The 25494-nt window shown below is 40.8% G+C and overlaps 1 protein-coding gene across 1 annotated transcript; it reads right to left on the reverse strand.

Moving 5' to 3' along the window:
* Nucleotides 1–1509: 1509 nt before the first annotated feature.
* emc2 (ER membrane protein complex subunit 2) lies at nucleotides 1510–25216 on the reverse strand. The gene is made up of 11 exons (XM_008285041.1): nucleotides 25137–25216; nucleotides 24246–24359; nucleotides 21431–21495; nucleotides 20357–20442; nucleotides 18618–18675; nucleotides 13216–13301; nucleotides 12877–12936; nucleotides 9465–9546; nucleotides 9098–9208; nucleotides 7306–7410; nucleotides 1510–2114 (listed from the first exon to the last, which is right to left on the reverse strand). The coding sequence occupies exons 1-11, from the start codon at nucleotides 25174–25176 to the stop codon at nucleotides 2028–2030; spliced, it is 894 nt and encodes a 297-aa protein (XP_008283263.1). The 5' UTR covers nucleotides 25177–25216; the 3' UTR covers nucleotides 1510–2027.
* Between the last annotated feature and the right edge of the window lie 278 nt (nucleotides 25217–25494).

Consider the following 25494-nt stretch of genomic DNA (forward strand, 5'->3'; position numbering starts at 1 on the left):
AATGAAGAACACGTTCCTGGGCTCGGGACTTCGGGGACGAAGGTTGAAAAGGCTGTCAGTAGCAGGAGGTGTTTTAAACAGTGAGGTGAGAAGTGATGCTTTACGGTTTAGTCTGACTCTACAATAAACGCAGAGGCCAAGATGCTATTTTTCTTGACTCTACAAGGATATGTTTGGATAGCATAGCTGAACGCAAGGAAAAGATTTAGCAGATTCATGAGTGATAAATGGTGCGTAACCCACTTTTTTTCTACCTCAGCAAATCAGAGTTGCAGACAGGCTAGAAATAACATCACAAGCAGGTTAAGTTTAGTGCATGATAGCTGCAGCTTACTCCCAGGTGCAGAATGTCACTCACTGCTGCATGCAAATGTTTTAACCAAATTCACAAGAGTTCTTCATCCAGACTACAGATGGCACTATTGCTTCAATATGGCTGGCACTGGATATCTCATAATGATCATAATGACTCCCTTCAAACTGACTGACAACCTTTATTCCTTTCTTACAAGTTCATAAATGACCTTTGAAAGTACCGCAGTATTTACATGGGAGCTTTCAACAAAAAAAAAAAAAAAGAACCACTCTGCTTCAAATCAAACAACTCACTCTGTAACTCTTCAAAACGAGCTGCATTTAGCCTCAGCGCTTTTCCTGTAAAAATAACTCAAATCAGTTTACGCTCAAACGTCCCCTGGCTTTCACTGGTTCCACCAGATTGGTGAGGCAAATCAAATGCAGACACATTCATCCACTGACCAAGGCCAGAGAGTATTAAAAACTTGACAAAACGGCTTTCCACACTCCCAGCTCTGGGCTAGTGACCTCTCTCAATTTAAAAGCTGTCCAAAAAAGACCATAAACTCAACACTCAAGTTTTCCGTCAGCCGAAGAGTGAAATTATGAGACAATTGCCATGACTTAATAAACAAAAGAAATGGAAGTAACAGCTGACCCTGCACGGGTGAGCGACAACTTAAGATGATCGTTTGGATCAATTCAGATTCAACAATTACAGAACCAAGTGAACTGAATGTACTGCTCTAAGAGCGAAGGAAACCAGGCCTGCCTCTCACAACACTAAGATGTCCTTCTTTCCCATCTGTTATGAATCCTCACAGATTCATGAATAGATTCTTATTTTCCCTCCAACTTGTGGCGTGTTAATCACTCGTGGCATTCTCAGAGGCTACCTAAACTGAAATGACAGAGGTGTGTTGTAGTTGATTCAGCTGCTGTCCAGGGGTAACTGAAATGCAGGATTTCCCATCTGGAATCACTGGGAAAGAAGAGGTTCTTGTTTTTTAATGCCCCTTTTGTTGTTGTTGTTGTTGTTGCAGCCATCATTATGACAAATGTCTGTCGTCCTTCTCCAGGAGAGTTACTGCTCTTTCAAATTTGTCAGAGTGGAAATCCAAAAAACCCTATAAACTATGCTCTCATGAAGATACAAATGCCCAAGATGAAAATTCAACTCAGCAATTTGACTTATAAAGACACTGTGACAGATTTGACAAAAGAAAAAAGCTAGTTTATTCGTTTCATTTACAGTTAGCACAGAAACAGACAGTAGAAGACGTCAGTGCAAACAGGTGGGATCGCCACAATGTCTTTATAAATAGCATTTACTGTACAGCTTTTTAGCTTTCTTGGTCACACTGGTAGTATCATTGATGTGGTAGTGACATCAGCTAAAACTATATCTAAAAGAACCTGGGATGGGGAGGGGTAGTATAGTCCAGTCTGGGAGGAAGCACAGCTGGGTTAATACAACATAGAACTTGTTTTTTAAATAACATGAAGTGTGTGGATTTTGCTGTTGGAGGTTCCAGGTGGGTGGGAGAATATTTGCATTTGAGGGTTAACAAATGTCAGTTTATGTGAAATTAAATCAATTAGAGAAGAAAGGATTTTTAAAAAAAGAATTTTTTAAAGACAAAGCTCCAGTCACACTGCAAGGCCATTCGAGCTGCCATGTTGCTCCAAGAGAACAGGGGGGCGAAGAAGAAAAATGTGGACAAAGGCGTCTAGGACATGGTAATCTGCATGGACTCCAGCATCTCCTCCACTGCCTTTATGGAGCATTTGTTCTCCTTGGTCCCACGACCGGCCAGCTGCAGGTCACAGAGGGAAGGTAAGAGGCAAGGAGGAAGAGAGAGGAGAAAAGGGGAAAAAGAGAACATCAGTTCATTAGATCTCTCTGCCAACTCAAGTAACAGAGAGCCAAACGCACTTAAACACTGCCTCAGAGAGGCAGTGATAACGATAACCTCATCCACCCTGTGGCATGCTGCGCACACTGAGCAAAAACATCCTTGTCCTTGTTAGGAATCTGGAAGGCTAGAAGCAGAAATAATCAGACACAACAGTGTTCATTAGATAAAATGAGTAAATAGGTTGTGTGAAGTAAAATAATACCTCTAATCAGAGGATTTTTCCTCAACTCTTGCGTAAGTGCCATTTTCTCTTTGAGTGTGCTCGGAGACAGGATGTCCACATTAGTCCACTTCCATGGCCTCGAGTACAGGAGTATATAACACCCCACTCTCATTTCTGCTGTGTCCACAGGGTTTCAAGGAAAGTGCCACAAATTGTGATCCACAAACACGTACAACATTACTCATGCGTACACATACAGACACACTTTTTCTACCCGATTTAACTTTGCAACAGGCATCCCCTCAAAAAGTCCAGGAATAAATATGGGAAAGATGACTTCCTTAACCTTAGGCATGTAACCAGGAATATAACAAAGGGTCCAATTAACCTTGTGTGACCCACATTTGTAGACAGAAATAAATCTTTATGAAACAATTATACAAGTTATTATTATTATACAAGTATACTTTACAGAAAGTAGTATCAAACTGGTGCAAGTTACAATATGACACAAAATACCTTGTATTTCCACTAGATGCTGATTTTCAGTTATAGTTAGTTTATGACACTTTCTGCAAGCTATAGTCCATACAGAGAAATATAAAATAAAACTGTGGGGGCTCTGTGAGGCTATTGATAGGCCCTGACTGCTATGAACTACATGTTAACAGCAAGCTCTTGAGAAAGCTCATGTTTAGCAGCTATATGCCCGCCATGCCTACCTTCTAAGTGTAGCATGTTAACATTTGTTCATTTACACTGCACTCAAATGTGAAATGATCAAGAGAACTGATAGTGGTGTTCGGAAATGACAAATAAAAGTCACTCACTATTGATTTTACCAATTTTATGACTTTGGTGACAACTAGTGGATGTATCACAGAAGACACAGTGGCAGCAATGGGACAGTGTGCCATTGACAGAAAAAGGTTTGACTGAATATCAGTCTGCACACAGAACTTAGAAAAATCCACGTAGAATCACTACAGATGTGTCATTTACATCTGTAACATAGTCGAACATAATGAAAACCCCATTAACCTGAGTCAAACACAGGCAGGGGATACCATTTCATCCTCATGGCAATGCTGCCTCTGGACAACGGAGCAAATTCTGCATGTCCTCCAAGGTGAGAGATGAGCCCCTTGAGAGGGTCTGCCAACTTGACTAGACAAAAACACAGGTGTGCACCCACACACTGTATTACCATCAATATTTGAAACACACCTACAGCTACCAAAGACGGCACCTTGCTCTTTTTCCCAAAACTACAGAAAGTCCATCTACATTTTGTTTGTGGAGTAAGACTGCAGAATAGACAGTGGTCAATTCTGTATCCAACATGAAGCACTGCTTTTATGGCTGTGACACATTTATTCATTCATTCAACCTTTGGTCGTGCTCACGCCACTACAAACAGGAACTAACTGTGGCCTTAACCTAGCCTATACGGTATTTCCATGGCAAAAGTTTTTTCCTTCCTTTTTCGCCAAACTTCAACTTAGAGAGGGCAGTTGGCTAAGGTGTACAATTGGCTATGTAATTTCCAAGGGTGACTCATTCTTCTAGATTTAGTGCGTGTGTGTGTGTGTGTGTGTGTGTGTGTGTGGTGGTGTAGCTATAATGATCAGTGCATTTCATTGCTTTGCTGCCTAATGCGCCATTACCCCAGGCCCGGTAGTCAATTATCTCCTCAGCCTGAGGTGAGACCACCACATTAACTCCTGCCCTGCACTACAACAGTAGGAGCAGACCAGACAGCTCCACATCTATTTAGAGCATCTGATAATAGAGTCATGACGCAGTGGGAGCCTGTGGTCCGTGACAGAGGAGCTAATCACAGAATTTGTTTAGAGAGTTAGGGCAGGAGGGCAAACCGTGTAGTACTGCATTAAAGCCCCCTGCACCTACAACTCACACATCTCCAGGTCTTTCACATGTCAGCCGACCCCACCAAGGTAATTACTTCTTCTTTTTTTCAAAAAGGGCCCCAGTCAGTCGTGACCTCTCTCCAACGTCTGCTCCCACTTGCACTCACCTGCCCACCTTTTTCTTGCACTGAGGTATGACAATCACCAGGTACTGCAGCCTAATAAAAGTGGACGACTGACACGAGCAACGCTTTAAAGGGGCCATCAATCAGCCAGCACAAGCCCGCAGCAGCCTGCAGCTGTCTGACAGAGGCCCACACCGCTGGAGCCTTTTAAAGATCTCAGAAGTTATTTAACTGGAGGTGGGAGCGAGGAAATAAAGGAGGCAACCTCACACCTTGTCATTTAACTTCTCTCACACAGCAACAACAAAAAACAGTTTAAAAAAAAAAAAAAAAAAAAAAGCATATATGCTCAATATGTAGCATTCAAACCCATACAAACATTCATACATGTGGGTCAAAACCACATATAGTAAAGCTTCTTTAAGCTTGTCCAGCGACTTGAAAGAGTAGCTAGTACTTAAAGTACTTTAAGTACTTGATTACGGGACTTTTACGGATAAATGAATGTCCACTACATTCAAGCCCTATCCAAAGGTTACACAATGCTGATTAAGCCCATTAGCCTCATGGATTTCTGTATTTCACACTAAACCGGAGTTTAAATGTGGATGTGGTTTCTGTGGCTACATTTCAAGACTGGCTCACTGGTGGTGATGCATGTAACATTAAACAGCAAAGATGGCTTTGTCAGAGCTGTAGCGGACATGGCTACAGAGAACCTAGGAGGAATCTGAGAAGTTTCTGATGCTCCAAACCAAAGAAATTTAGCATTTAGCAAAAAAAAGAAAAAGAAAAAAAAGAAAACAATCAAATGATTCATATGCCATAACGTGTCAAAAGAGTCTGTATTACTCTCACTGTCGAAGGGGCTGCTTTTTCCAATTGGCTGTTGAATCTTGTTAAGGTATGTAAAGCTGTAGGAAAAAAAAAACTAACTTTCACTGAGAAATAATTATTTAGAATTAATTAGTACATGACTAACATAATCAGAACTTTTGTGTCACAATTACTTTTTATAAAATTTTTGACTGAAAGTGGTGGCCATTCAACTGATGAAGTACAGCATATCAAAAAGCTTAAGACATATTTAAGACAGTGTTTAGTATCAAATAACTGTCTACTTGATTCATGACATCCAACATCGCTAAAGATGTGCTTCCTGTCTACGAGTAAATCCTCTCCTACACCAAATGTGCAATAAATAAAACAGATAAGAAACAAAAACGTGCTACACTACTGGTTTTACTACTGTCTGACTCCTGTAACAACTTTCAGATGAAATCCCATAGTGATCTTTTTATTCAGGAACTTGGACATTGGAGGTTGAGACTGCAAAGATTTCTCCAAATATGATTTATTTTTTTACACAAGGTTTCTCCTCTGAGTTATGATTAAAATGTAGCACTTTTGAGATATTCATCTTGGCTGGGATCAAAGCTTTTCTAAGACAGCGAGGTAATTCCAGCAAGCGTACTGATCAAAGTGATGAGTGGTGTGAACTTGACAACAGTGAAGATATTTGACTAATTTTGTTGACCACACCACCTCACATTTTTCTATTTATCAAGAAGATCGGTATCGCCAAAAGTTCTAAAATAAGCCAAACGAGCTGCACCCCTTTAGTGATGACAGTTGACAACATTTCAGCTGAAATCTGAAGAAACATGTAAAAGCTTAGAGCTCTTGAATAAAAACTCTGCAAGAGCCCCGGGGCGTTCGCTGTGATGTTACATGCACACTTTTTCCAACCAAGCCATCAAGACTTGTGTGAAATGTGTCTATAAGGAAAGGAGAGTGCAGTGTGGTGAGACGAGGTCTTTAGAGGCTCAGCGGGGAGCCTCTCTCTCAACAGGAGCCACACATGCTGAGCAGGGAACCACTTATTACATGTTTAATTGTTGATGGCCAAATAAGCAACACATATGGCAAGTATGGCAAAAAGAAAAGATTTCTTTTAAATATGCTTTAATACGTTAGCTGCCATGGCAACGGCATAAACCATATTAGTGATACCATCTGACTCGCTCCTCACTTTTTCCCCTTCTTGCTTTATGTGCATACGTGTGGAAACTAATAGGCGAACACACATGCGTACACGTACACATCCATCCTTGAGTTCCCTTGTTTGCTCATTTTCTCTCTCCGTCTGACCGACTATTCTCTATGGTAATAGCTTAAAGTCAAAATATATAATTGAAGGGTTTCTCTCTTCTACTAGACACAAATAGTTTTATTCTCCCACAGCAAAAACATACAATTCCAGGGATGCCTCTCTGCGAAGATCACACTTGTTGATTTAATATTAAAAGAATAGCTACCCACAACACACTACAACTGAAGAAATGAGACTAAAATGTATAATTAGGGTCAAGAATTTGTTGGGTACCTCCTACACTCTTTTCAAATCCACCTATGGGTCCCAACATCCCATTGTAAGAAGACTGAAGGAGACAAGTTCCTGTTAAAGTGTAGCGTGATTGTTGTCCCCTGAGAATCAACTTGTGGCTCTGCAACAAGCTCATCTGTGAAGCCGGCTTGTGGGATAAACTCTTAGCAGACGTTGTGGCCTTAAGTCAACACATTAAGAGTAAATGTACCCAGATACACTGAAAGACACTAGGGTTGGTATTACAACACTGTAAGTCAAAGGCATCCTTCAGGACTGCTGTGCATTCAGAGGTCACTTGGTGGTGAATACTTTTCACATTCTAAACAAATGAGGGGGATTTCAGGAGGTCTGGATATCCCAAGAAAGTTCAAACACAACAGAAGAGTATGATTGGTGGTTTTCAGTGTCTGCTGGAATGAAGAGTAATGTGGGAAAAAGTAAAAGAGGTTTTTCAGTGGAAGAGAGACACCAAAAGGAAGGAAAATGTAGTAAAACGAGGTGCACTTACATCAAGTCTAATTAAACTCTATTTGTGACTCACCTTATAGGCTCTATTTATTTGAGTGGCAGCCCAAGCAGCATACTTCATATTGTCCTTCTTCACCTTGGCACTCACTTTAGGACTGGCAGCGATGTGACTTGCAGACTAGAGGAAAAATAGAAAACAGGAGGAAGAAGCAAAGGAGAGAACAGGGGAAGGGGTGTTCTTATATCAAAACTTGGTGAAACAGCAATAAAAGCGTAATTGAGATGAATGTGCAACCACTCTTACCATCTACCACTCCACTAGTCATTGTGGCAGAATGAAGAGAAAAAACAGACCTTGGCCTGATGACACAGGGGAAATCATTTATGGGGAGGAAAAAGTGAGTGTTTTAATGCTTCATACGTAAATTGTCACTTAACGGGGCCTAATTTCTCCAACACCATCGATTCCCGGCGATGAAAGGACCTTGTATGTTTCTAAAAAAAAAGCCCGTCGTGCAGTGAGAGGAGCGCCGTGTGAATCACGGTCTCTGCCTGCCCCGACAGCTCCCCTCCGAACCACAAATCCCATGTCTTTCCCATGTTCCTGCCATCATCTCCACACAGCAAACCCCAGAGGGCTTACCCTGCCTGCACTTCAAAGCCCTGCCTACCAGTGCGCTGAAACTTTAACTACACACCAATCAACCTGGACCTGTTTTTCTATGAAATGGTTAGGCTTCTGTATTTTTTTAGTAAGCATTTTCTTTATTTCTATTTTTTCAACTCGAGAGAAACCTCAATTTAGATGATGTCAACCCAGACAGGCTATCCCCGAATAACAGTGTGCACCATTATGGAGGGGAATCCCCACGCAAGTGTTGTCAGTAACTAACCCACAACCCAACTGTGGTCAGTGCTACCAGGTCTTCAGTCAGACTGACTCAGACTGTGTGAGATGGTGAAAGTTTTCTGCCCTTTCACTGAACTTTTTGCACCTGTCAAGGTTTAGACCACCGAGACTAGGTTGACAATCTGCAAAACACACTCTTAAGACAGATCTGTGACTGATAAAGAATAAACTCCCACCTGAAGTATCCATTAAAGACTCAAGTGTCAGCAGATGACTTGTCAGAAAATCTGGCCTGCTCTGTCTCCAGACGAACTTGAGAGTTAACAGGAGCAAATGTCTTGGGTTTGACCCTGCCCTGCTCCTCGTGTACATGCAGCAGGTTTCAGAGGGCTATGAGGTGTTTGGACTACCTAAAGAATCCCAGTGCAGAACACAGGAAAACACTGGGGCGCTCTGTGGAAGACCTGCTTCCCCTCTCCACCTTTTATTCCCTGCGCCGCTTCGTTTGTGTTTTTATGTCAGGTCTCCTTTACATATGAGGCACCAGCAGACAACATCCTGGTCAAACAAATATGCAGTTGAAAGGCCTTTTCGGCCGAGACTACAACCTGGTTGAATAATTTGCCAGTGACAAACTCCTTGTGGCAGTTGTACTGTTCTGTCTTGTACTTTTCTCTTTTTTTAATCTATGACTACTTTATTTACTTAAGTCCTAAACATAAAAAGTCTCACCAAAGGGGTATTATTACTAAAATGAAGAGCTCCAGAGGGGCAGACTTTTCCAATGCTGGAGTTCACCGTCTGAGTCAGCAGTGAGCTGACCTGTCTGAGAGCCCCTTCTTCGCTCCCCCAAAAACACACTTATGCACACACAGTACAGTCTTACTTGACATACTCTGTGGCCAGCCTCAACCTTGACAAACCACAGGGTTACAAAAAAGGTTATACTGTTTTTGCTTTCTTCTTTCTCCTTCACTTTCTATCCCACTTTCTCTTCATGCAAAGCAGTACTCACCATGTACAGACCAAACAATGCCCTCATGTTTCGGTTGTTCAGCCTCAGCGCCTGGGCAAAATACTTTCTGGACAGCTCCAGGTTTTCCAGCCCCCCCTGCGTGTACTTCACCTGTGTGAGGAGGCATTAAACATGACCAATAAGCTCTGTTAAAGGGCAGCTCAAGCAATGACAGCATGACATCTGAATAAGCAACACATGACTACCCTGGGAAAACACATCTTCTTTCATGAGCCTATATTCCCAATGACGTGAAGTGCATGCCAGTGTCTCTCAGTGTCAGAAAGAGGCATCATTCACAGAGGGCTAACATGTATTCTACAGTGTGTCCTCATGCTTGATGACTGATGTCAAGGCCGGTACCTACCTCAGCGTACTGCTCACAGTACAAGTGATTGTGAGGATTGGTCATCATCAGCTCCTCCAGACAAAACGCAGCTTTTCCATAGCTGTGGAAATGACAAGGAAAACAGTAAGCCGATTGATACAGCTGTGGATGTGTCAACCTTTAGCTTGCTCAACTGTGAAGCACAACATCCATGCCCAATAAATTTACAGGTATAAATCTGAATTGAACTACATGGGGGTACAGGTCAGTTTACCAGTGACAGACTTATTCCAGAGGTGTGTAAAGATCCACTAGATGACATAGAGTTTATTTACAGGCTTACAGTAAAGGGTACTCAGACCAGACAGCTGGCAAAGGTAAAAGTCTATCTAGTGTGCTGATTCTCCCTCCTTTGGGGACACTGAGGATCAATCTTGTCAGTCTGTGTGTTTTTTCTGCCTTTAATGTGTAGTTAACTACCTTCCTGAGGTCAGCACTACAGTAAAAGCTGGCACACTGTGCCTATACTCAGATGAGATCACTTCTCAGCAGCAGACTGCTGAGCTGTTGACCTCACACTAATCTGCTGCCACTCCACTTCTAATACACAGTTTTCCTTCACAAGACTAGGCCAAGACAGGCTAAGATACAGTATATCATTGAGCACAAATCCATAAAATGTCTGTACACCTAACAAAATACCAGCAAGCACAAGCAAACCCAGGCAGAAGCAGACCCACCACCAGAAAATGGGCCACATTGGCCATCTGTGCATGCATTCAAATAACTTAGTGGTTTTCTGTAGCCAACCTTGAATTTTTCTAGCAATATCCCCATTTCAAAAAATACTTTGTAAGATTTGACATGTTTTTGAACAAACATTATCAGTCAAAGCAAAAACTAAAAAGCCCCAGATGGCATCAACCCTATAGACTTTTATAAGCACTTGTGAGAAATTAGGGAATCTGCGAAGATGCAGAGTTTTTGCAGGAAACAAAATATTGCCTGCAACAACATAAAGAACTCATCAGTCTACTTGAAGTCTGCCATTGTAACTAGCTGAAAGATTAACAGCATCAGAGGGAAAGGAAGGTGGGGACACAGAAAGAAAGAAATAAACAGTGGGAAGGGGTTGAGTAGAGGGGGAGATCAGAGGGCTTGGAAGGTTGGGGGCTGCTTACAATTACCACTTCCTCTCCATAAAGACTTTCAGATGTGCTCGTGCAGTGGCCGTGGCCTGCAACAGAGCCCGCTCCATCAGCCATCAACCAGAATCTTGTACCAGAGCCAGAACCTTACCTCTTCTACTCTTCCTCCAACCCCACCATCACCAAGCTGCTCTCTATAACAGCTCCTAAGCTCTCTCTTTCCAACAACGCTTGAGCAAGGTTGTAGTCACCGTCATGTGCGAGACTGTAAGAATCATATTTGTTTCTTTTGGAGGTCAGTAAAACCATCAGCAGTGGCTTCCCCCCATTGCAATACCACATTCTGACTATGTATAAAGACAAAAATGGATTCAGACTGTGCAAAGTATGTTTGAAAAAATTATTACTATTTATCCTGCAATTTTGGATGACCAGTCCAATTTTGTTGAACAGTCTCATAATTTGGGTCAGAATGAGAGCCAACAAGAAATTCCAACAGTGGCTCCATGCAATACTTGCAAACAGACAAAATCTGCCGTCTAAACATCACTGGCACAATAGCGTCAACTCAAAGGCAATCAATTATGCTCTTAATGTGTTAATGACGGTGCCTACTACAACCCTAACTACAGCAGGGCAGAGACACAATGCTTTGTTTATTTTTGGCTTCCAGAGTGTTGCACAGTGAGGGGAGGAGAGTTTATTTGTCTTGCTCACTTCTCCATCAACCTCTGTTTTCTCTGGCTTGGGGTGGGGGGAAAGGTGCCACCACCTTCTCCTGGGAATTTCACAGCAAGTGTTCTTTCTCTCTGTCTTGAGCTCTATTCCTCTGGAAAAGAGTGGTGATAATGCCCAGCTATCCGGAAGAGGAGGAGGGGAAACAGGAGTTTGGAACCAAAAAAAAAGAAAAGAAAAAAAGAAAACAAAGAAAAGAAATTGACACGCCTGTAGATAAGGGGCTGTGGGAGTGAATGGTGTGATATTAGAAGTGTTGGGATAAGCTGGGAGATAATCCGCTCACCCTTGGATTTCCTCTGGCTACTACAGCAATAAAGCCTCCCAGACAAAAGCATGAAATATCCAATAAGTAGCCTTCTCACCGTGCTACGCATTCCTTCTGCCACTGCCTTCCTACCGGAGCAACCACGCAACCGCAGAGCCAAGCGTGTCCACACACACGCATACACGTACGACGACCAGAGCTCGACTGCAGACACCGCTTCACTAACTTCTGAGCCACAGACAATTAAGGACGGATAAAAGGTGACACAAACAAATTTTTCTTTTTTTTTCTTACGATGCTCTTGTCTGTCTGGCAATTCTCCTTGGCAACTGAGATATCAGTAGGAGGCCAGGGAGTCTTTCTGCTCTCATATGTAGGAGAGGGGGCTTAAGACTGAAATCCTATTAAACTACTCTTATGTGACAAACATGGACAGGGCTCCATTCAGATCCCTGGCTGAGTTAGGCATCTCAACGCCTTCCATTGTGGCCATCCAACGGCCCTCTTGAGATCAAGCCATCAGTCTGATGTGAAGCTCTGAGAAACTGATGGATATAGCATTTTTCATGACAAATATTGAAGGAATACTGAAGGAACAGTTTACGTTTAACAATTAGCATATACATCAAATGTTATCCGCAGAATGTCTGAACAGGACACTGGGCCTTACCCCTGTTCATCTGTTATTAAACTATGATGCTCATGGTGGCACCATGTCTTGTTTTGCTTGTTCTCAGTTTCTGTTTTGAAATCAATACTGCCAGATACTTTTTAGTTCTTCTAATAAGAGAAAGAGCTTCTTTTATGCTGCAACTATGTAAAGTGAGGCTTCATTTTACCCATTACAGCTGGTAATAATGTCTTGCTTGAACTGTGTGATGGCATAAATGGGTTGTAATTGTAAAAGGTGGGTCACAGTATAACCACAAAGAATGCAAGCTATTCAAAATTGTATATTGAATAGACAGAGAGAAAAGTACATAATGGAGGAAATTTGGCCCTACTCTAACATTTACCAGAAAACCCAAATGAAGGCATGGATTCAAAAAGTGACAACCTTTTTTTTTTTCCCCAAAATGTACGTATTCAAAGCTTGGTTAACAGCATTTTTAATACAACTTAAAAACTCATTACTTTTGTTCATGGTAGTGAATGATTTTTCTGGCCAAATTCATAATTACTGTGTTCCACACCATCAGGAAAGTAAAAGTGCACAACAATGATTTGAAAATATGTTGAAGTTCCTGAATTAATTAAGCATTAAAATCATACTGTTGCTTAAATTACAAAATGTATTTACTCATGTTCGTTGATGTAGAGCTCTGATAACTCGTGCCACGCTTCTTGATCCCCAACAAATCTGTAAAAACAAGAAGACATTAAATTGTCTTCCTGAAAACACAGTGAAACAGGTAATGCATTTGTAGCAAAGTAAAATATGTAAGCATGCCATTGCCTATTGCAATAACAATAATGACAGTCTTATAACTATCAAGACAGGGGAAAGAGTTTGTTGGCATTTAATGCTCAAGTTGTGCCAGCTCCATTGAAGGCAGACTCATTTTTAATTAAAATAAAAGCCAGGGGGATGGAGAGGAGGGGGTCCCTGACCCTCTCCTCCTCTTGTAGAAACACTCACTGCTCCAGATACTCATTGAGCTCCCGAATGGCTTCAGTGGTCTTCCCCTGGGCCTTCAGTATGGAGATCTTGCGCTTTCTCGCTGCCTGCAGAGCAGAGAGTAAACAGGATTAGGGACTCAGCTCAGTGTTTGTCCAAGGGGGGTGCAGAAAATGACTGAGTGTAACAGTTGTGACGAAGTGTCTTTCAGTGCACCACAATCCTTTTAAAACTTCCACGACAACACTGAATAATTTCCTGTAAGAGAAATCTTTGGTGAATTGCAATAGCCATGGAGATTTAAAAAAGAAAAGAAAAAAAAAAAAGGACAAAGACAAAATACATTTTAAACAATACAATTAACTTTGTCAAGTTTGTTTATATTCTCACTGTGGGACTCGAATTAATATAAGGCTATAATCACATAATTGGAGATAGTTAGTGCCCATGTCCAACAGGAGATGGACACACATTATGAGTTAATGCTTGGAGTTGGAATGAGCTCAGTGGCTGAGATAAAGTGGTGAGTCATCCACTAACCAAGTGGGGAAAATGGCACACTTCCCCAAACCCCAACGACTGTCTTCCTGCCGGCACGGCACGCATCTAACGCTGCACCAGCCTGACTTACATCAGCTGAAAATTGCTTTCCGCTTCGTTTTGATGTTGAACTGACCTTAAGGTGGATTAGATTCTCATCAATCTGAATTAGAAAGTATTACTCCTGCTGCTCTGACTTTTCCAAATGTTCGACTCCCACCAGCCCACCTCCTTCTCCTTCTTTTGATAGTAAGTAAAAACCTTAACGTGAGGCTGCTGCTCCATTAAGAGTGCACTGCCCTGCCACAGCCTATTTTATTTATGGACTGGCACTTGATTGAGTGGGGCTTCCTCTCTTCTACTCATAACCAAAGCCATTGAGGGCTGTGTATGAGTCATGTCTAGGGGGCTGTAAATTTGGGCCTCCTCTGACATTGCCATCACAAGAAATCCACTTATCCATCAAGCTGTGACAGAGACCTGCTGGGACACTGCAACCTAAACTGACAATATTTTAGCCTCTGAGAGAAGCAAGCACACAGGCAACAGAACAACATCTTCATTTTAACATCACCTGTAAGGGTTTCCACCCATAACACAATCCATCTTATTTCCAAACACACTATGCACATTTGTAACTGTAGATTTGAAGTGTCTTCTAAAAGGCAACTTGAGAGAAAATTATGAAAATATGAGGTTATCAAGCACCAAGAAACAGTGAAAGGGCAATCAGCTATTTCATCTTTAGTTACTATAAAACAAAGATCATACCATTTCACTTCCAGTGCCTTTTCATCAGAATTTGATGTTATGTGACAATCAGGAATTTCTACTCACTTCAGACTGAATTATAAGCATGTGGGATCTTTCCTTGTTCAATACTAAAAAGACAAAGCAAAAAATAATAAATAAATAAAATTTAAAAAAATCAAACAAACACTACAGTGGTGCTGAATGTGGATTTTTGCACTTGTGTGCTCGTGCCACCACCACACCCACTTGTCTTCTCCTTCAGCTTCTTTTTTTTTTTCTTCCCCAGATAAAGAACCACTTGGAGCTCAAAGGAACATATGGAAGTTGGTAGCCCAAAAGAGTCACACAACACTTTATTAAATGAGAAGCAATTCCAAACCACTCCTCTCTCTCCTCCTTTCTCTAACTAATGATCCAGAAAAAACTGGCAGTGGGTTTGATCCCTGTGTTATAGTGATTCTTTTTTAATTAGCGCTCTGAGGACACTCTAGCAATGAGGACTGGGTTATTTACATCACTCCTGGCTATATGTTATGACCTACAGCAACCTCCCTTTATAATAAGAACCATCACAACAAGGGTGGTGCACCTTCTACACTGCACAAACTTGAAATCAGACTCAGGAAAAGAAGTAGGGGTTAGAAAAAGAGAAAACACATAAAGATAGATATAATTTTTGATTGGTGTTGTAGATTTGTTTACGCCTGTATACAGAATCATGGATTTATTTTTTTTTAATCTGTAAGTCAAAGTCTATTATTTTTCAGAATGTACTTGACATTTATGTGGTCAATGAATTCTGAATTGAGGTTTTTACATTTCAGATCACTTGTCCCACACAAACATGCACTTGTGCTACAATGAGTCTGTAATTGCATATGATTGTGGGTCAACCTCAGGAGTCCCCCTTGTGACCTCAATGGCTTGTTAATGAAATACTACCCTTTTAAATTGAACTATTAGGGGGAAATGAGAGCACTGGAATGTAATATTAACATAATAATTGAGTCCACTTAATGTTAAACAAATACTAAACTGGTACATCCTTGTATGCAAATGTTGTGGGCACCACAGAATCTAGAATAGTCAAAAGAAGAAACAAAAAGGTGGAAAAATTGCATTTACGCACGCAGACAAGAATTTTGCCAGCTCATTGCTGTAGGTATTGGAACATAGCAAGCAATGGAAGGGCTAAGAGTTTGAAACATTTTTTGGACAGCAGCATGGCAAAAAAAAAAAAAAAAAAAAAAAAACCTTGAGCAATTTTTGTTGATTCAACAATTTTGGTTAATGGGTACCACATCTATTCCACAGCCTGTAATTACAACAGCTCAGTTTCCAATCTCTGCTTCGCATGCTGGGATGCCTCGCAAGTCTTCCTTGTGGTCGCCAATTTTCCGCCATTTCTCAGGCCCATCCCTTGCCCAATTCTTAAAAGCATGCTGGAGAACATGTAGGGAGGAGACTGTCTTCAGTACAAGACAGGTGACCTAGGTGATGTCATATCTTTGCTCCACTCTCCATCACTACACCCACTGAGCACAAGGCTTGTGGGAAAAAGGTTTAAGGTTAACATCCTAGGGACATGTTTGTCTGTCTTGTTCCATTCCCAGTCGTAAGTCTGACTGACAGCCCATGCTCGCAAGGGTGGCAATATCCACCATGCAGAGACCAGGAAACCGACCATTCCCTTTCCGAGGATGTCCCTGCAATCTTCATAAAATCTGTGCCATGTCGGGGAGTGCCCTGGGATTCAGCAAAGTTTCAACTCCCATTGTCAGAAGAGTAAATGAATGCAAAGCAATTTGCTGCAGATTATGCCAATAGGAAAACATATATTTGCTGCAACGGTATTCATTTTGTATATGAAAATGACAGTGGTACAAGAAAAATAACATGATTTGTGGCTTTAGCTTAAATCTTGTCTTGGACAGGATAAGTGGGACAAAGAATAATCACTGCGACTATCCAAATGTTATTTCCTTGTTGGACATGGCATGTAGCAGGCCTAAAGAGCAATTTAGAAAAGCAGACTGTGAGAAAAATGTTATTGATTGCTGCCATTGTGCGTCATGAGATTGAAATTAAAATGATAGATGTTTTTTTTCACTGGCCTTTTTAGGGTCACAGTTCCAATATTCAGGTCCAAAGCAGACCTAGCTCCTGGTTGATAGAACACCTGCTTTATTTAAGCTCACATGCTAAAAATTCTTCATTATTATTATCAGAATTCATAGTATGTGTTTGTAGTGCCAAGACTAATGCTACAAACATATTGGGCATAATTAGCTTCTCTTTTAAATCACTGCAGATAGTCTTGTGTAATCAAACTTCTTATATATATCAAACTCATTTTTGAACTAAACAGCCTCTTAGTTAGACCTCTATTATTTGAATCATTTGGTTTGTTAAATACACGTCTATATGTCTCTGCTGTTATTTCAGTGTTTCACAACAACCAACATTTCATGTTCTCTATCTGCTACTCCTCATTTTCAGGCTGAAGCTACAAGCTGTGAAAATTACATGTTAGTTTAAGTCTTGCTTTGATGATTTGTTCAGTAGCTACCACAGAGAAAAACTAACATTTCTGACTTTTCACCAACAACATACAGATGGAAACTAAATATTTTGAGTCATTGTTACTTATAGTTTTAGTTGCTGGCCTTGCAACTAATGAGAGCTTAACATATGGAGGTTAAAGAAAAAAACTTCAATGTAATTTTGATTTGGAGTCATTAAAATGCTATTGAAACCCAAAACTGAGCATCTGATCTTGGCAGCAACAGCATAAATGAAACCTCTGACTTTTTAGAGTAATTTAAATAACAAAATATGATTCAATCTTCATCCGTCTTAGATCTTATGTTAAGCACAAATGTTTTCACAATTCATTGTGAGTTACATTTATCTACTCCCTTGCATTATAAGAGAGCATACTCTGTGACCCAAACACCCTTTTAAACTGAAATATAACTACATGGACCTGCCTATGAAAACAGTCTTATACCTTGTTTTATATGCCGACTTGCCAACCCGACTTTGCAAACTTCCAACAGTAACAAAAGCGTAAAGTAAACAGAGATCGTCTTGACAAAGTGAAGGTGGGAGTGAGACAGAGCATGGTGGGAGGCAGCAGCTGTGGCTATCCACAGGGCAAGATAAAGATGGGGAGGCTATTTCTCCATCTAACAGCAAGAGCAAACGGGGTGGGGTGCAACAGAGCTAAGTAAAGATTGTTAGTTTTTTCAGTAAGGCCTCTATTTGTTTAAAGCACGTAGCTGACGATGTGAAGACTCCTCGCATGGCATCCCAAGTACAAATGTCTATGATGTGTCTCTCACACACTGCCAGCTGGGAGAAAACGTTTAATACATGTAAAGCAATCCATATGTCACCATGGCACAGGAAACTTGTTGAACATCTTTGGGGGGAGAGGGGGAGGGGTACAGCCAAAATAAATAAGGTCATGGTTTCTTTTGAAACCCCTTTAAAAGATTTATTTTCTTGCATGGCCACATGTCCTTATGGAAACAATTAACAGCAGGTACATTATGTTTGAGGACGGTGATGCAGCTTTGGGAGAATACGAGTTAGACTTGCTTCTGTGAATCATTTCACAGTGATGAATAGGACATTAAGAAGAGAAGATAGCAAGCAGAGAAGTAAAGATTATTCCAAACTTGTCTGCGTTACCAGCTAAGCACCCTGCAGACTTTGCACCTGAAGCCAGTAGATAACAAAGGAGTAGTTGAGACAGGAGCTTAGCCCTGTTAAGTCAGAGTGGGGGTCTAAAAAGGTCCAGTAAATCAACATCTTCAAAGACCAGAGCCTTATTTACGCTTTACTTCCACCAAACATGTCTGCCACTGACTAAGACCATGAATCACACCCCAAGCACCCAGCCCCCTCCCTGAAACACTTTTCAGTTGTGTGGGTGATAGGCTGATCAGCACTGTGGTTGAGGCCAGAGAGGCCAAGGGGAGTTTAACTTAGCTAACTCCCACCGCTAACACCAAAGTGCCTCGACAGATTTAAAGCCCTCCAAAAAGCTGAGACCACAAAGTGAAGCAAAGTAGAACGCTAAGCAGAGGGACTTTTCCCTTTATTTCCTTGCTTCTCAGTCTTACCGTATTGGTGGGGTCGTCTTGAAGAATGGCATCATAGTGCTTGTTGGCCTCGTCGTACCTTCAGAGACAGAAAGAGAAAAGATTTGTTTTGTTTAACCAATCCCAGTCCCAGTTGAGGGAAATTAGATGGTGGGGAACTCAAACTGGGTTCAAGGTAATCGAGTTTCTGTACACAGAATGACAGGTTTCTACGATTACAGTGAGACTGTACAAAAATCAGTGGTGATCTAAAGAAAGGAATAAGCATTTGTTTAACTTTAGGTTGCTGGTCACACAGTCGACATTGTGAGCAGCTTATATCACAGCACAATGACTCATGAAATCAATACAGGCAAAGCATACTGTTTTGAAGATTGTGTTTTCAATTAATTGTATCCAGCTTGATTCACCTTTAAACAAAATTAATTTGCTGCTTTTACATCTGTCCAGATTTGCAGCTAAGTTGTTGGTTCAGTTATCTGTCTCTTGGCCCAATACTATATACTGGCACACACATAAAAACCTGACAAGCAATGATATCCAACGCAGTGTGCCACAAACTGTTGGGCAGAGCCCACAGGACTCTGTTTAAGACAGAAATTTATGAGCTGTAAATATGAAATCATTCGGTTAAGAAATCTTGCACTAAGAGGCATGTGCACTTCACTTGTTATGTCAGATCAGGCACTTAAGGATGACTATTAAACTTTTTTCTATTAGAGGCAATCTGCAACGCTAACATTTTAGCAGCCAAAGGCATGGTTCTGTGATCAGAAACTGTCCCGCCCACAGCCTGCAATAGACAGAAGCAACTCTGGTTCCCATTAGCAATGAGCAGCCCCACTTCCAGCGCTGATGCTTCCCTCACATTCACTTTATTACTCAGCCACACTTCGGGAGATTTCAGATGGCACCAGGCAACCACTCACGAGCCACTTTGATTTGCTTTATTTATTTAGGAACCGTGCGTGCGTGTGTGTGTGTGTGTGTGTGTGTGTGTGTGGAGAGGAAAGGCCTTACTGTTTGAAGCTGTGTCATTCAAGTGTAGCTCTGTCTGCTGCCAATTAGATCCCAGTGTGCCGTTTATTTAATCTGACAGTGCCGAAGCAATCACTCTCAATTATCACATAAACTCTGACATAACCGATAAACCAGCAATGGTGATCTGGGTGGGGAATGTGAGCGAGGTAGTAAACAGATTGAATTACCCTTATTTCAGCTCAGTGCAGACTAAAATACCCCCCTGTTTATCTTTCTCCCATAAGCTTGCAATTCTGATTGTGGTGACATGACAATATTTACAGGGCCAAGACATACTTGCAGTATAGAGACCAAAACAAGACAGTAAAGTATGGAAATGGAGACAAAAACAGAGAGAGCTTAGGAATAACAAAATAAGGAAACAACAGTGGAATAGAAACCAGAGACTACTGAGGGACCCCCAGAATAACACTGGGATCCAACCACTTCCTTCCCGGGAATCCCTGACTCAAGCTAAAGGGCCACAGGACTACCCAGGACTGAACCTTTACTCTCTCCATTCCCCTCTTCTCCAAAAGGAATGCTGGGTGATCCAATATAAACACACCATACCCCACGTACATACTGTACTTGCACACACCCAGACCAGTGTACCACTTAGGATCTGCTAACTTTCTCGCCCCCACACCTCCCAAAGTAACATACATAACAGTAAGGCTGAGCTTTTTTTTTTTTTTTGCCTCTTCTCTCTCTGAGAGCTTTCGGTACCCGATGCTTACCTTTCCAAAGCTTCCAGCCTCATGCCCGTTAATCGCTTCACTCTGTGGCTATCTGGAAACTGCTTCCTCAGTTCCTGTAGACAGGTCTGCAAGGATGTGGGCAGAGGAGAGAGACCAATTATAGACGGCGGTATTTAAACTTTATGTTACACTCGTGCTCTCACACAAATACCCCTGGTTCAGTGATATAAACCACCTTTCTTGAAAATGTCAGACTTGTTCAATGTCTCAGCGAAACAAATACATTACTGATACAACAACAGACTATCAAAGACTCGCTGTCCTAAACAATCTGCTGCTTCTCTGTTACTCTTTTGGACAACCAAGCATACTACTAAAATAAAGGACAGTTAAGATTGCCTTTTTTTCTTTCTTTCTTCTCTACAAAGAGATTGGATTTGTTTGATCACATAGTAGAGAAAGGGGTGAGGAATAATTACAATCACATTCAGCATTATCCAGAATGAGATGGAAAAGTCTGCAGTGTGACCTGGATCATTTGCACTATGCATCAGCTCAAGTCTGGTCCTTCTGCTTTTTACAAAAAAAAAAAAAAGTCTGGCAGCAGGGCTGGAAGGATAGCCAACAGACAACTAATTCTAATGACTGAGTTCTGCCTTCTCTTTACTCAATGACTCATTCATTTTGCCAAGGGAGTCATCACATCCATACTGATTGGAGGAGAACCATTTCAATTACTGTGATCTTTTGTCTTTTTCTGTCTTGTGCACCGTTTTCAGAGCTTTGAATATTTCTAAACACAAACTCAGAAACATCACGTGAAGCTTTACAACATCAAATAAATCCTCAGGAAAGAAAAAAGAACTTCATGTGTGATGGCCAAGTTCAGCTAATACTTGAAACATGCTTCTCCACTCATTTGCTACACCCTCTAATTCCAACTCTCAGTAAATTGTTTTTCCAAAGTACAGACAGAGCAATACCACTTGGCCAAATAAAAATCAGATTTTCACATTTGGCAGTGCGGGTGCCGCAAAGTAGGAATGGCTGCGGGAAAGTGAACGATTGCTTTTGAAGCTCTTGGGTGTGTGAGGAAGCGCGGTAAAAACTTACCAGAGCCAAGTCATCCCGACTGCAGTCCAGCGCTGCGATCATCACCTGCTCATAAATAATCCATACTGGGAAGAAGACACACAGACAAAGAAGACAGTGTTAACGCCCTTTCCATTCCACTGTGTGGTGTAACATGAAAAAATGATATATTGAACTGTACACTTGACGTACACACTTAAGAGTCTGTCCCTAACAGCTGCATATGATGTTTTTAACTCACATGAACAAGCTTCCATGATGTGAATCAACAGCTTAAGAGTCCTTTCAAAGAACTGTTCCATTCCATTTAGCACATAATGCTACATTTACTATTTTCTGTACGGCATACATTGAAGTTGTTAGTTTTAAAAAAAAAAAACATGCATTCATTTGAAACTTGGACAGCATTGCACTATTAATAATAATCACAAACACAAAAACTTTGTGGAACACGCAACACCCTTGTTGAAGGTTTGGCAGTCATGCTATTGATTTGCCAGTAGTGAGCTTGTAATAAAACTAATTCAATTTCAGTAATCAGGTTACACTTAAGGAACATAAATGATCCATTATTAAGCATAAAAAAGTTCCAATCCCTCCCAATTTCAGACTAAAGCTGGACTATCTGAAAATTGCCCTCAACCTCTGCCCACAATTTGTTTTCCTCATGATTTGATGTCACACACACACACACACTCTTTACTAGTATGAATGAAATGTGGAAAAGATGATCTTTTATAAGGCACCAGAGGAAAGGAAGAGAATTGTCACAATGTGGGTGGTTTAACGAGAGTGGAACTACTTTCTGAGCATAAAACACTGCTAACATTGTTGAAAACACTGCTGATGCTTTGTAAAATGACAGTCACTGAATTTTTTTTCTCTGAATGCCATGCTCAGATGTTTGTAATCTTTTGCTTAGGGTAGTGCGACTATGTTAACAGTTACTGTAGTTCTCATGCCAAACCAAGTTTGACAGCTAAATATGGTTGTGTTAACAACATAATGTGTCTGTTTTCACTAAAACTAAAAATGTGTATATCAGTTTCAGCAGAAACATAATATTAAATTAATTTGATCAGTGAGTGAAATTAAGGCAGGAGCAATGTACTTTCATAAACACTTGAAATATCCTGACACTTTTCACCACCAATAAAAGTATTTATGAAGGTCTACATTATAGAGTGATTCTTTAAAGTTGTAAAGCTGGTTATTGGACACCTCTTTCCAATTTCAACTTCAATTTGCTATTTGAGATTCCTTTTATGTGGAGACTTTATGAATACATTAGTATTGCCAAATGTGTCTGTTTTAGACAAAGAAAATCAATATCAAATAAGTAAGTCTGCAAGGAACTGTCAGCACTGTGATATTTATATCCTTGCAGAGCAAAGCCTGTTGCGCATAACAAGCACAGCCATTCCTCTCTGTGGTTTGCAATAAAATGATGAAATGTTTATTAAAATGTTTTTTTTTCTTTCAGTGAACTGTAACATTATAACAAACTGACTAATAACCTGGATACAGAAGCCAATTAATGGAATCAATACAACATGTTAGACAGCTTTGACAAGCAAACTGGGCATGTTCAGCCAAATGAACACCCTTCTTAATTGAAAAGAATAACAAATACAGCTCCACCCAAAAACTGGCAGGTTATGCCAAAACAAACAAATGCTCCAAGTTTTTCTTGACTTTAATGATTCCAACTCTTGTTTTGATAATTGCCATCTCGTTTCACAGCCAATTTAAGAGCTGGTTTCAATAAAAGCATGGCATGTTAAGTGTTTACCCGCCTCCTTTAAGGACTGTATGAATCATAATGACTTGGGGGAAAAAGGAGAGTTTTATGGGGTAATGCAGCAGGACAGTTAAGTTACACAGGAAACCATGACCTTTGATATTTTAATAGTAGGTAAAACTGTTACCTCAAAAAAAAAATCTGAAGAAATCAACAGTATACTGTACACTGTACTGGTCAACAGAGTACACCTACTATTGCACCTTTTAAAACATTAAAGCTACTGTCTAGTGCTGAGTGTCTTTAATTATTTTCTGCTTTTACTGCTAATCTACCTATGTATTTGTTGTGATGTTGTCTACTCAACTAACCAAAAAAATAAATAAAATGTTTACCTCTTCAAATTCTGTCTTTCCCTAATCAAGTATTTTGCTGTATGTCCACCTTGTATTTCTTTAATGTAAGCCTTCCGTCATTACGGATTTGTCTTTTCAGCAATGACTGTGTCTGTCTGAGTTTTCCCCACATCAGAGGGAACCCTAGATCCTGTTCAGCAATCTATCCAAAAGAAAAATATATACCACAGAAGACAGGAGGGGAAAGAAATAGCTAGTAGAACATCACCCACTTAGATCCATCAAATTTCACACAGCTGCATACATGATCCCAAAGTCAATAACTTTAACCAGATTCCCTTTACCAAGGACTATCTAGAGGCTTTTTTTGTTCTAGAGCAAAAAAGATAACTTCTTTTTCAAGAATCCTTTTAAATTGTGAACCTAAGTGGAAGCAACACTTATCTCTTACTTTGATAATGTAACCTGAGATTTGCCACAAGTGAAAGATGACATTTACCAAAACAGCTGTATTTTCTGTACTCAAAGTAATATTAAGATTACAATTTCCTCTTCTACTTTAGTCATTTGTTGACAAACTGAAGACTACTGTATAAAGCGGTTTTCTCACCTCCAGTCTCATTTCTATAAGAAACAATGTAGCTCCAGATCTTGTGCCAAGTCCTCAGGGTTTGTTACTTGTGAAAATATTCCCTGGAGTGATGTAAAACAATGCATCATACAGTCTAGTCACACTTACTGTCGTCTCCCAGTTTTGATGCATGCTCACTGATGAGTTCTTCACCAACATCCACTATCTGTTCACTGTTTCTGCAGTTATCTTCTCTCCATTTGCGTAGCTTGTCTCTCATCTCTGTGGGTAAAGACATCACAACCATGAGGACAACTGTAATCTTTTGTAATCAACACTTTCAAAACTTTTACTGTCGTGACAGAGTGCAGCTACACTCCAATATGCAATATGATTTTCCATTTGTCCAACATTTGAGCCAATAGATGAAGGGAGGTGAGCTACTGAAGCTAATCACATACATGTAAAGTAAGACCATATGAATGCATTTCGCTTCATTAGATTTTACAGTTAAGATATGAATATGCATGTTACCACTAAGGAACAGAATAGTCACAAGTGCACTCAAGCGGAGGAAAGCAAAAGATATCGCTAACATTGCATTGCATTATGTACGGCTGCATTATTGCAGCGTTAGAGATCTTTTAAAGGATCACATACCTACGTTAGGTCAGCAATAGCATCTGTCGTTAGCCGTAGCCATTCCTGGGTAACGCTACAAGAACAGGATAACATGCTAACAGACGTCGGGTCTTTAAGCAGACATCACTTTCTACTCTACATCCTCCGCTGCTTTTACATCATCATCAGCTAAAACGAGCCTAAGAGCAATTAAGTTGGTTTTAACAACTGTATGCGAAACACCGACAAGTTAGCACGCCGTGCTAACTAGCATTAGCTAACCACTTCACACGCTGACTTGTTAAACCATGTTTTCAGTCTGCGACAGCGACGACTCAGCAACATGCTTTTACATAGGAACATGCCGAATGCCTTCAAAACGTATGAACACATGCCTTCGTGACACTTGAGGAGAAATTATTTTATCTTCCGTCTTACCTTCCCATCCCACATCGTACATTTCTGATACCGACGCCATCTTTTCCCTTTTGACAGCATACGCTGTGCCTACGTCATGGACCAGCCAGCTGAGGGCGTGCCTGCAATCAATTATGGGGGTCCGAGCACTAACACTGCAAGGACCCTTTAGTAGCCGTTGGGTTTATTAGGGTCCGAGCACCCAAGAGTGTGAAGACTATGGGAATTGCTGGGGTTTTTTTATTTGTTATCATTCATAACAAAGACACTCGTTTTTGAGGCCCTTGAGGAACTCCCACACACACAACACTTGGCACACACATCAGACCCTGCGAAAAATTTTATAATTGGGGGGAAATACACACCTCAGTAGAAAAAT

This window comes from Stegastes partitus, unplaced genomic scaffold, assembly GCF_000690725.1.
Source record: "Stegastes partitus isolate 25-593 unplaced genomic scaffold, Stegastes_partitus-1.0.2 Scaffold384, whole genome shotgun sequence".
NCBI lineage: Eukaryota > Metazoa > Chordata > Actinopteri > Pomacentridae > Stegastes > Stegastes partitus.